Below are 12712 nucleotides of genomic sequence, written 5' to 3'. Positions count from 1 at the left end.
AAAAACAATACAGCATGAGGGAGCAGATATGTGTGAAACTGATTTTTCCAAATTTGTGGTGATTTTTCCAAATTTGTGTGTGTGCTTATCGACCAGACCTTGAATTAGAATCTCATGTACAGATCTCCTCAAACATTAGTAGATTCCATTATATTTGCTCCATCTGTAGGTGATTTTGATGGTGAAAGCATTAGAATATTAGCTTACTTTGTGCACTTCTATTCTTTGATTTCATATGAAAAAATTGGTGCATATCCACACCTGGACACACAGTATTTGTTGCATAAAAACATGCTATAAGAATAATACCCGGTGTCCATCCCAGAATTTCATGAAGTCAACTGTTCAAAAAATTTGGTGTACTAACAGCAGCCTCACAATACGGCTGATGAAGACTCAAGAACAGTTTTCAAAATAATTGTAGCATTCATAAATATATCACTATGAACAAAAATAGCCTCCATGATCCACAATTTAACCTTTCTCTTGCACAGAAAGGAGCAAAGTAGATATTATACTTAAATTTATTGGCTTTCAGTTCATGCCCATGCAGCCATCTCAGCAGTGGGAAGACGATGTGACAGTGTGTTTGAGACAATTTTCTTCTCAGTAATGACGATACAAATGTAAGGACTACACAAAACCCAGTCCCCAAACGGAGTGAATCTACACAGCCATAAAGATATTTGACCACTTGCCTAGAAAATTTATTTTATGTATAAACTTACTGACCATTCCACATCGAATCAAGTTATTGTGAATATGATCCACGGAACATGCAAAAATGTGAACTGAGCTAAACTTAGAGCATGGGAGTTCATCAAATGGAGATTTTGCCCAAGTGTAATGCTATTCAGCTGTAATTGTTGTAAAGGGTTTTTTTTTCATATTAACTGTGCTTGTCACATAGATCATTTGGTTGGTGTTTTCATTACAACACTTGTGTAGAATATGTGATTATGTGAAGATCCTCTCTCCTGTAACCACCTTTCTGGGACTGTATTGTCAAATGTGCCTTGTAAGGAAATAATGAGTAAAGCACAAAAAATCTGATTTAGAGATAATCAATAAAATGTGTATAGCACTTATACAATAGCAGTATAAAATTTGGGGTTCTCCACACAAACACGAAAACTAGATAAGTTTCTTGTCATATATGTGTTTTTATTCTATGTTAGTAGGTTTAAGACAAAAGATACAAAATTTGAAGAAAATGAAATGTTCTCTGTGCAGTGGCTTTAACATAATGATGCAAAATTCATCATCCTCATTTTTCACTCATTTCACAAGGTTCTCAAAAAAACCACTTATTCTCTTCTTTTACAAATGGGATCACTTTAGCTAAATCACTTCTCTTTTCTTCAGACAACCAAGGTTCACTGAGTAGTGTTCCAAGCTGCACCTGTTGAAAATAAGAAGGCTGCACATTGCTCATCAAGATGCAATATTCCTTGAGCTTTTCACTTGCTTTGAAATTCGACCAAACTTGCAGTAGTCCTAGCCTTCAACAGTCAGTCTGATCCACTGTCCTTTTGAAATGTGGCACAGTGGTGAAATTCATATATTTTTCAGCAGCTGACTTAAAGTTGTAAAAATCTGCACTGTGAATGGTGTTGTATGCTTAGCTTCAGTGATGAGGTGAACTAAACCTTTTGGAACTTCGCATGCAGTTAGCCTCTTTCTTTTCTCAGTGTGAACAAAGTCACAATCACAAGAAGTAAAAGGATGTCCTTTCACAGAAACTTGTGTTCTATTTCCTTTAAGTAACTCTTTACTGTTAGGTAAACCCAAAGAAACATTTTATTTTGTTCTGCGCACAGCAGTTGTCACTCCATATTATCAGTTTTTTACAAGTAAGTTTCAATGTAAAGGATTTGCACACACAGGAAACAATTTCATTCCCACACCTGCCACATATGCCTCGTGTCAGAGAAACATGTGACTGGTTTGATTACCACAATGTGAAATCAAAAGTTGTAATTTGATAGTGGCCGTAAATAGTACATTTCACTGTGCCTTAATGAATGACTTCTTGTAAATCCATTGCAGCTGTACATGCTTCAGAGTTAGGCCCTCGGCTCTTGGTTGTGTCAGCTTTCATGGAATCCATAGCTTTCTTTGATTATCAGTAATGGAGTTCTAACTTCAGTTTATTGTCTTTATTATTGGTGCCACACCTCAATTCGTCTACAAGATCATGGCATGTAGAACATGGGTTGCTTGACAAATGCTGAAATTTTAGTGTGGGGAATTTGTCTTCAAAGACTTCAGCATAGAAGTGGTATGTGATTTTGGTGTCTACATGTTGTTTTAGAAATTCCTTGAATAAACTGAAAACAGTTAGGTCTTCACTTAAGTATAACATTTTAAAATCAGGATATCTAGTTATTTGCAAGTAAGTAAATGATTCCATGCAAGCAGTTAACTGTAACCTCATAATAAGAATCGTAATTTTTGTCAATAATAAGTTCATTTCAATTATAAATTAAATGCATTGAAATTCTTGAACATTACTTATGTTCATTCCACACCTTATAATAAATGTTAAAATTACAGTGAAGGCCTACCTAGTGCTTGGGGGCCTCTTTGGCTGGAATCACAATATTGCCTTTTCGAGTATATTCCTTTCCTTCGATGTGTAATTTCTTCCTTTCACTTTGAGCACTGCCTTCACCTGTCTTATTCCATTTTCATGCAGTTTTCCCTTCCATTTTGCTATATTGTGTATTATGTCTCTGCAGTAATTACTTCAGCAATGTGCTATTGTTGAGAACAAACCACAGAGCTGCTTCAGTTGTCAGTAATTCATACAGCTTGGCTCCAAGACACTAATAGAGAACAGAGTGTTGGTACATGAATCATTATTTATGCTGTGTTAGCAGAAGAGCCAACACCGTGTTGCTAGAGGAGGCCGAAATACACGCGTTTAATCTCACGCAGACTAGCGTGAGGTCTGGAACAGGACAATGTCTTGAGAATTGCAAATAAAGTACGAAGATCTTGGAATACTTAACTTTAATCCATAATTGGTGTACATCGCTCTTGATGATACATGCTTCACATAATAAATATCAATTGAATACGGCGCCTTGCTAGGTCGTAGCAAATGACGTAGCTGAAGGCTATGCTAACTATCGTCTCGGCAAATGAGAGAGTAATTTGTCAGTGAACCACTGCTATGAACGTCGGCTGTACAACTGGGGCGAGTGCTAGGAAGTCTCTCTAGACCTGCAGTGTGGTGGCGCTCGGTCTGCAATCACTGACAGTGGCGACACGCGGGTCCGACGTATACTAATGGACCGCGGCCGATTTAAAGGCTACCACCTAGCAAGTGTGGTGTCTGGCGGTGACACCACAATTTAGACATCAGTGTTGGTGTTAGACCCAAGTGCCATCTTGTAACAAATGTAAACACTTTTTCTGGCTGTTCTGGCACTTGTGTCAGAATATATATAACTGACTTTTGTGTTTATAGTGAAACTTCACTATTTCACCATTTTTGGGCACTTGCCTATACTGTTTTACAAGGGGAGGGGCATAGGGCAAGCAGAACCATGTCGTCTACTTGAGATTTCACCTTCCTTCAACCACACTTCATATATACCCACAAGAGTAGCATGCGAACTGCCAATGGGCATTCGATCGTGCAATGAACATTGGTCATATTGTTTTGTCTCGTCAGTGTAGGCATTTAAAATATGTATATATAGCACCATTGTTATCATAGGTGAGATTTAAAAATTCAGTGCTGCTGATACTATAGTTTTGCAGACTCATAAGACAAAACATACACTGTTAGAGTAATATGATGTCTTTTCCTTCATTCACTGGAACAACAGTGAGCTTATGTCTTGGCGCTATCGTCATGCACAGAAATGAACTATATTACTGTGATTTGAGGGAGAGAAAGTTCAGAACCAAGAAGTAACTGATAAGTTAAAACCTTGATTGGTAAAATATTAAGCAGTTTAATAAGACAATCTAGTATTAGATATGAGTAGTGAGAGCAATAAACTTGCCTGATTTGGGTTCTTTAATAAAGGAACTGCAGGAAATAAAGTGTGCATGAACATGAAAATGTGTCCAGATTGTTTTTCTTTTTTGCAGCGGATCTTCATTTAACAATAGAGCCAAAGGACACAGTTGTCGTTTTGAACGGTACAGCTATTCTTGATTGTGCTGCTGAGAGTTCAGATGTGACTGCGGTGCCAGAAATCAAGTGGAGAGCAAACGGTGACCAGCCTTTGACATTTATTGGAGACACACACAGGTAAATTTTTAATTTTTATGTTTTTTTCTTCTTTTACAAAGCAGTTAAGTCTTCATTTTACTCTTAGTGCAGTGAGAAAATATGTAGTTAGATTGGTTTTGGTGTGTGTGAAGCAGGGCTAGTGTGTGATGTCTTCTGTATCAAAATAGACAGAGACTGCTTTACAGTGATGACAGTTTGCTGCTTATCTTAGTCCAGCATGGTGTGCCCTAGCTCATTTTTCTCCAACTAACTGGCAGTGCTGAGACATGCTTTGTATGGATGTACTGTTTCTTCTATTAATTCTCTCTCAAAAAGTCCTGTATGCACAACATATCACTATTACTGTTAAATTGTAATTCTATCTAGCTTATCTGGAACTGATATTTCATCACAAATTTGATGCACTAAATTTGTCTCTCACCTGTATTTGCAATGAACACCATTTCTAGTAGGTGGAAGTGTGACCATACAAATGTTGCTATTCTGTGCCATGTCCAGTTTTCAACTTTTTCCTCCTTGAGATGGGGACAACACGTTTTCAGCATTCATAGTATGCTTTCATCAAGTAGTAATTGTTTCTTCTCCTTCATTTCACATACAATAAACACTACAATGGCAAAACAGCCATCCTGAATCTATAGTTACATGAGAAAACGCACATGATGTGATATGTTGTCTCGTCTTATGGAGCATCATCCCAACTTGCAATGTTACAACTGCTCACCAAAGTAAGAAAGCATAAATCTATTTGAGATTAGCTGAGTACCCAGTGTTGCATGAATGTGTATTTATTCCAGTTCTATTAGTCCATTCTCCCCCCCCCCTCTCCCTCCCTCCCTCCCTCCCTCCCTCCCTCCCTCCCCCTCCCTCTCCCTCCTTCTCTCTCTCTCTCTCTCTCTCTCTCTCTCTCTCTCTCGATCTCTGTTATAAATAAACCCAACCCGATAGGAGGTTTCTGGTTCTTAACTTGCCACAGTAATTTTTCCCAGAGAGTAAGTAACATTTATACCAAGTTCAGTTCAAATCAGTCCAGGGGCTTAGGAGGTGCTTTTTACCTGTGGCTTTGCACACATATGCACATGACATTTTTAACATATTTCATACACATTTGTACATATATTTAACTTGTATCTCTAGTGTATTTTGCCCTGTAATTTAGTTTTCACACAGCTCATTATTTATGGCATCATATCTTCTGAACTTGTGTTGTACAGTGTATTTTTGTAGGTATATTCAGTTGTATATGTGACTACTGTCTGCAAAATGTGTTGTGGTTCAAAATGGTTCAAATGGCTCTGAGCACTATGGGACTTAACATCTGAGGTCATCAGTCCCCTAGAACTTAGAACTACTTAAACCTAACTAACCTAAGGACAGCACACACATCCATGCCCGAGGCAGGATTCGAACCTGCGACCGTAGCAGTCGTGTGGTTCCGGACTGAAGTGTATAGAACCGCTCGGCCACCGCGGCCGGCATGTGTTGTGAATAGAGCCATTAGTAAAGAAGTAAGAAATTAAAAGGTCATGCCTGATGCTACAGTTTTATTGCATGAACAGCCAAAATGTAGTAAGTCGTAAAGGTTTGAAGTTACGTGTAATGTGTGTTGCAAGTCACTAAGTGCTCTCTTTCTTAAATACTGGATGAATATAGTCTGGCTATTTGTGCATCATGCTCTATGCCCCCCCTCCCCCCCTCCCCTGCCGCCTATCCCAATGAGGTAAGTGGTTCTCACTCCTGGTCCGAGCACGAGGGTCACAACACGAACCACACGCCACTGTTAAGCGCTAATGAAGGACTGGGTCCCTTACTTTGATTGCACATAATTCATTAAGGTCAATCTAACACATTTATTTCAAATAACATAAATGAAGTTACATTTGAATCTGTCTGACATTAAACAGGAATTAAAAATACAATTTCAATATCAGCTGATTTAGTGCGTGAAGTGCAAGTTAAGCCAATAACCAGATAAACTAAGCAATTCTCCGTAATTCAAAAGAAAGAGAAAAACAAAATTGAATCAATATACCCCACTGACAAATATCCAAAAAACCTTACAATACTACTCAAAAGAATACACTGAAGTGGGGATTAGTCATTCACCTGACAGAACACTTCAAAATGAGTTCAATAACACAGCTGCATGCCCCAGAAAACTGCAAGACATTAAATACACTTCATTTGACGAATAACAAATACTCATTAACATTACGGAGTGGTCCTGTTTCAACTGCAGTGTCTCAAAGAAACAGGCGCTTATTCTGAAAGAACAGTTTTTTATATATATGTTTAAATCACAGCATTAAGGAATTGCAAAAGATGTCCAATCAAATCCCCCCCTCCCCCCCCCCCCCCCTTTTCAGTTGAGGCACAAATCTTTCCCTTCTAGGCGGAGGCTGAGCCAGAAAAACAGAATGCCACAAAAATACAGTTTTGCTGTGAAATCCTACAGGATACCCAGAAGCAGTAACAGACAAGGGGTCGGCACTCACAAGTAACACAGGCTAAGAGTTAGGCTGGGAGCACATCCTACGAGAACTTGTTCACACTATGCTCACCACAAGCTGTAGACATTCCGGCCGAACATCCGCTTGCGGTGGCTGCCAGAAGGACGAAGCAACCAACAGGCCCACGCCATGCTTCTCACACAGGCTCCTCAATTTGTACAAACATCTCAGCCAACACCGACTCCGGACTCCCCTCTCACTGCGAGACTTGGCACAGTTTATATGAAATGCCTTCCAGGCAACCAGTAACCGCCTCAGGAGTTTCACGATTAGGTAACAGCCCCAGCGTAACAGACATCACACATGTGCTAATGCCCGAGACTTAACTCCACCAGTCTCACCGGCCGCTCCAAACCGACTGCCTCTCGCCGTCCCACGTGCCCCAGCCAAAAACGCAAAGATGCTCATTCCCAGGGACGTGCCAAAAATAACAAACCGATCGCCGATGATCGACCAGCGATCTGGCTCAACTCCTACAGTACTTCTTTCCAATCAGTGATATGTGTACCAAGTTTGGCTGAAATGGAACTAGTGGTTTAGGAACAGATGTGCAACATACAAACAGGCATACACTTTTATAATATGTATTGATTATGCAAGCGCAAGTGAGGATCTGTCACAAACATACATTGGACATACAAACAGATCAGGGATAGAACAATTATTATGCTCCATAAGAGAAAAGAAGCTTGTCGTAAACCTTTCATGACCAGCAGGACATATGTGTCCCACCTAAAAATTTATTTCCCAGAGCTCGCAGGAATATGAGAGTCCCACATCTGTGTGGTGCTGTGATCTAGCATTGAATGTATCAACTGTTTGCTACCTAATGCACAAGATATCAATTGATCATTTCAGTTCTTCATTGTCTGCATTGTGTTTTATTGGTTTAATGTAATTTTATTCCTGTTTGCAATAGATAACTCAGCAAAGGTATTTATTGTCTTTTTTTATATTGTCTATTAGAAATATAGAGAGGTGTGCACATATGTATTAATAAACACATGTAAATTTGTTCAGTAATTTTGCCTTATGACCAGTGTGTGTAGAGAATTTCTATTTGTACCTTTTGTTCATATTTGTGTCTAAACTTTTATATTTTATTTGGTGCTATAATCTTATTTTATTTCCCTTGACTTGATATGAAATGGAAAACTCCACAAACTCTTGGTTTCTTTTTTGTGATGAATGCTTGCCTTCCCCTTCTCTTTACATTTCTCCCAAAACTTCCGTACAAGAGCAAGGTGAAAAGAAAGTTGGTCACATTTCCCCCCATTATTACAGTTCCACCTGATGAAACTGTTTACTGTTGCAGCATAAGGAAAATGATGTGACCAGTTGAGTGACCAACAACCAATAGCATAATTATCTTTCTCTCTGCTGGTCGGACGTGGTCTACAGATCCTGTGATACCCCCCAGGGGATCCACAACTCTTTTGTGGATACATGCGTAGCGAGCACGGGACCCCGAGCTAATGTGCCCTTCCTTCCTTTCCGGGCTGCATACCTTCCCTTTCCGCATCCTTCCCCACCCCCCATCTTCGCCCCCCCCCCCCCCCTCACCTCTGGCTCTTTCCTTCCCTTTCTCCCCCTCTGGGAGTATGGTTTGTGCCTACGTCCGGAGACGGACACTCGAAACTGTTACCAATTCCTTGCTTTCTACGCTTGCAAGTCTTCGTCCTTCCTCTGTCCTTCTCTTTTCCTTACTTCTTCTCTTTGCCCTTTTCTCCGCTGCGGCATTTGAGACCCCTCTTCTTTCCTTTCCCTTTCTCTTTTTTCCTCCCTGTGCGTGTCTGAAGGCCGACCCACGCATTTCCATGCGTAGCCGGTGATGGGGTAACGCGTAATTCCCCGCCCCGGGTAGACAGGTAGGACGCGTACGTACCCCCTGGTAACGGCCAGGCCCAGGGAGGGGTGATTACCCGAGCTGATACCTTCCAAAAGTGCCGATTGGTCCCTCCGTCCGTTTGTCGGGAGGTGTGACCTGAGGTGTGAACAATCACCTAAGGTGGGAGTGCCCTCAGAGAGGGCCCCCACAAGCGAGGAGCGCACCATCGGAGATGCCGGTAATCATGGGGGATTCTTCCGCAATGGTTTCCTCACCTTCCACTATGTCTGCTCACAAGCGTAAGTTCACTGAGTCTCAGCCACAGACAGTTCTTCCATCGTTGCCACAGTTCCTTGTTGTTTCTCGGTCTGACGAAGGTCACGACTTCTCCACGGTCAACTCTTTCATTATTCAGAAAGGTGTCGATGCGATTGCAGGTCCTGTAAAGTCTTGTTCCAGATTACGGAATGGCACCTTGTTGTTAGAAACAGTCAGTGCCCTCCAAGCACAAAAATTGCTGCGTACTTCACTGCTCCACACCTTCCCTGTCCGGGTTGAACCACACCGCACTTTAAATTCCTCACATGGATTCGTTTATACATGCTCCCTCGATGGATTGTCTGACGAAGAAATTCAGCACTACCTGTCTGATCAGGGCGTAACGGCTGTTCATAGAGTTATGAAAAGGGTTGACACGAACATCATTCCAACCCGCACTGTCTTCTTGACATTTGACAAAGTTCAACTCCCATCGAAAATCAAAGCAGGCTATGAGATAATTTCCGTTCGCCCTTACGTCCCAAACCCTATGCGTTGCTATCAGTGTCAGCGGTTCAATCACACCAGCCAGTCCTGTTCCAATCCGGCCAAATGTGTTACGTGTGGCAAGGATGCCCATGAGGGTGCTTGTCCACCTCCATCCCCTCGCTGCATCAACTGTATGGGTGACCACGCTGCTTCCTCTCAAGATTGCCCCATTTATAAAGACGAAAAGCTCATCCAGGAAATCAGAGTGAAGGAAAAGGTGTCGACCTTTGCTGCTTGAAAATTATTCGCCAGTCGACAGCCCACCGTGCCTCAGACAGGAAAATACAGCACTGTCCTTGCTTCTCCTCGGCCAACAAAGGAGGCGGCCACGCAGACTTGCGACCTCACCTTTAGTACCACGGTCGTCAGATCGGCCAGCGCAAAGATTGCCCGTTCAACCTCACCACTTTCGCCTGCCCACTCTATGGCTCACCCTTCATCGGGTTCTGCTAAATCTCGAGCCCACAAGCCAGACACCAAGACTTCGAAAAAAGAGCATACTCGTGAAGCTTTTTACGTACCCCAACTTCACAACCATCGGTTCCTCCTTCATCTAAACATCATATATCCAAGAAGGCTAATAAGAAACCCAGTTCATCTCCCTCTCTGCCAAGGCGTGTCTCATCTACAGCACCACCTGGCGGAAATCGCCCTCGGCCGTCTTCTGTGTCGCCGAGGCGCACTGCTGGCGGCCGATCAACCGGCCGATCGCTGGTGGCAGGAGTTGCTCCCGAACAACCTATGGATCAGGATCTTCTGCCTTCGGCTGAGTGCCATTCCACGCTGTCGGTCGCAAGCTCTGAGCAGTCGTTGACTTGACGGCAACCTTGCTCACATTCTTCCATTTTCTGTCCACCCTATGTCCATTATCCACTGGAATATCCGCGGCATTCGAGCCAATCGTGATGAATTGTCGATCCTCTTACGATCCTACTCGCCGGTCATCTTCTGTCTTCAGGAAACAAAGCTGCGTCCCCACGACCGCTTTGTTCTCCCTCATTTTCAGTCCGTCCGATATGATCTCCCCTCTGTTGAAGGCACTCCAGCCCATGGAGGACTCATGATTCTTCTCCATGATACTCTCCATTATCACCCAATCCACTTAAACACTTCCTTCCAAGCTGTCGCCGTCCGTCTTTCCCTTTCTGGATACACGTTCTCTCTTTGTACTGTATACATTCCATCGTCCACACCAATGGCACGAGCTGATCTCCTTCATCTTCTTGGTCAGCTTCCACCCCCCTATTTGCTGGTTGGGGACTTCAATGCCCACCACCCGCTTTGGGGATCTCCACATCCTTGTCCACGTGGCTCACTATTGCTAGACGTCTTCCACCAAGCGGATCTAGTTTGCCTCAACACTGGGGTCCCTACATTTTTGTCTGCCTCCACGACAAATTTATCTCATTTGGACCTTGCGGTTGGTACTGTTCCGCTAGCTCGGCGCTTCGAATGGTTCGCCCTTGATGATACACACTCGAGTGACCACTTTCCATGTGTCCTTAGACTGCAGCCTCAACTGCCATATATGTGCCCGCGACGCTGGAAGTTTGCCCAAGCCGATCGGACACTTTTTTTCGTATCTAGCGACGTTCGATGACCGTCAGTTTCCCAGCGTCGACGATGAGGTCACACATATTACCGACGTTATTCTTACAGCTGCGGAACGTTCAATACCATGCACCTCCGAATTGCCCCGGCGCCCCCCAGTTCCTTGGTGGAACGAGGCATGCCGTGACGCAATACGTGAGCGGCGACGTGCTCTTCGCATTTTCCGCCACCATCCTACTTTGGCCAACTGTATCCGCTATAAGCAGTTCCGTGCGCGATGCCGTCGTGTCATCCACGATAGCAAGAAGGCAAGCTGGAAATTCTTTATTAGCTCATTTAACACCTTCACTCCCTCCTCGGAAGTTTGGAGTCGGCTTCGACGGTTCTCAGGCGTGCCTAGTTTCTCCCCAGTCTCTGGGCTCACTGTCGCGCATGATACATTAGTGGACCCCGTCGCAATTTCTAACTCATTGGGTCAGCACTTTGCTGAGATTTCGAGCTCTTCAAATTACCCGCCAGCGTTTCTCCTGAAGAAACGTGCAGCGGAAGTGCGACATCTTGCTTTCTCCTCTCAAAATCGCGAAAGCTACAATACTGTTTTCTCCATGCGGGAACTCCAACATGCACTCTCTTCTTCTCGCTCCGGGATGGTATCCACGTCCAAATGTTGCTGCATTTATCAACCCATAGTCTGCGTTACCTCCTTCGCCTTTATAATCGAATTTGGACCGACAGTACTTTTCCCAGACGATGGCGGGATGTTATCGTCGTTCCTGTTCCGAAACCTGGAAAGGACAAACATCTCCCCTCTAGCTATCGCCCCATTTCTCTCACGAGTAGCGTCTGTAAGGTTTTGGAGCATATGGTGAATTACCGTTTAGCTTGGTGGCTGGAATCCCGCAGTCTTTTAACACCTGCCCAATGCGGATTCCAAAAGCATCGTTCTGCAGTTGACCATCTTGTTGCTCTCTCCACTTATATCATGAACAATTTTCTCCGGAAACGCCAAACAGTAGCAAAATTTTTTGATCTGGAGAGAGCATACGATACCTGTTGGAGGACAGGCATCCTCCGCACACTGTTCTCTTGGGGCTTTCGAGGTCGGCTGCCCCTTTTTCTTCGCGACTTTATGGCAGAGCGCACATTTAGGGTGCAGGTGAACACTACTCTCTCCCGTACTTTCTCCCAAGAAAACAGGGTACCTCAGGGCTCCGTGCTGAGTGTTGTACTGTTTGCCATTGCCATAAATCCAATTATGGATTGTCTCCTTCCTGATGTCTCGGGCTCCCTCTTTGTGGACGATTTTGCGATCTACTACAGCTCTCAACGGACCAGCCTTCTTGAACGACGTCTTCAAGGATGTCTCGATCGCCTCCACTCTTGGAGCATCGAAACCGGCTTCTGTTTTCTCCCAGTAAGACCGTTTGTGTTAATTTTTGGCGAAGTAAGGAGTTTCTTCCGCCCTCCTTACATCTAGGTCCTGTCAACCTTCCGTTTTCAGACGTCGCTAAATTCTTAGGTCTTATGTTTGACAGAAAACTGTGCTGGTCCTCCCATGTTTCCTATCTTTCGGCTCGCTGTCTGCAATCCCTCAACACCCTCCGTGTCCTGAATGGTACCTCCTGGGGAGCGGACCGAGTGGTCCTTCTCCGCCTCTATCGCACCTTAGTGCGCTCGAAATTGGACTATGGAAGCATAGTCTACTCCTCTGCTCGGCCGTCTATTCTTCGGCGTCTCGACTCTATCCACCACCGTGGATTACGT

The 12712-nt window shown here is 43.6% G+C and overlaps 1 protein-coding gene across 1 annotated transcript in view; it reads left to right on the top strand.

Annotated features, from left to right (window-relative positions):
• LOC126248580 (neogenin) overlaps positions 1-12712 on the top strand; it is a 250431-nt gene that overhangs the window by 29638 nt on the left and 208081 nt on the right. The window contains exon 2 of the mRNA XM_049949687.1: positions 4108-4270. Within this exon, the coding sequence (XP_049805644.1) occupies positions 4108-4270 (163 nt within the window). The remainder of the gene's footprint in view (positions 1-4107; positions 4271-12712) is intronic.

This window comes from Schistocerca nitens, chromosome 3, assembly GCF_023898315.1.
Source record: "Schistocerca nitens isolate TAMUIC-IGC-003100 chromosome 3, iqSchNite1.1, whole genome shotgun sequence".
Classification (NCBI taxonomy): domain Eukaryota; kingdom Metazoa; phylum Arthropoda; class Insecta; order Orthoptera; family Acrididae; genus Schistocerca; species Schistocerca nitens.
This window is presented reverse-complemented; position numbering and strand designations above follow the sequence as displayed.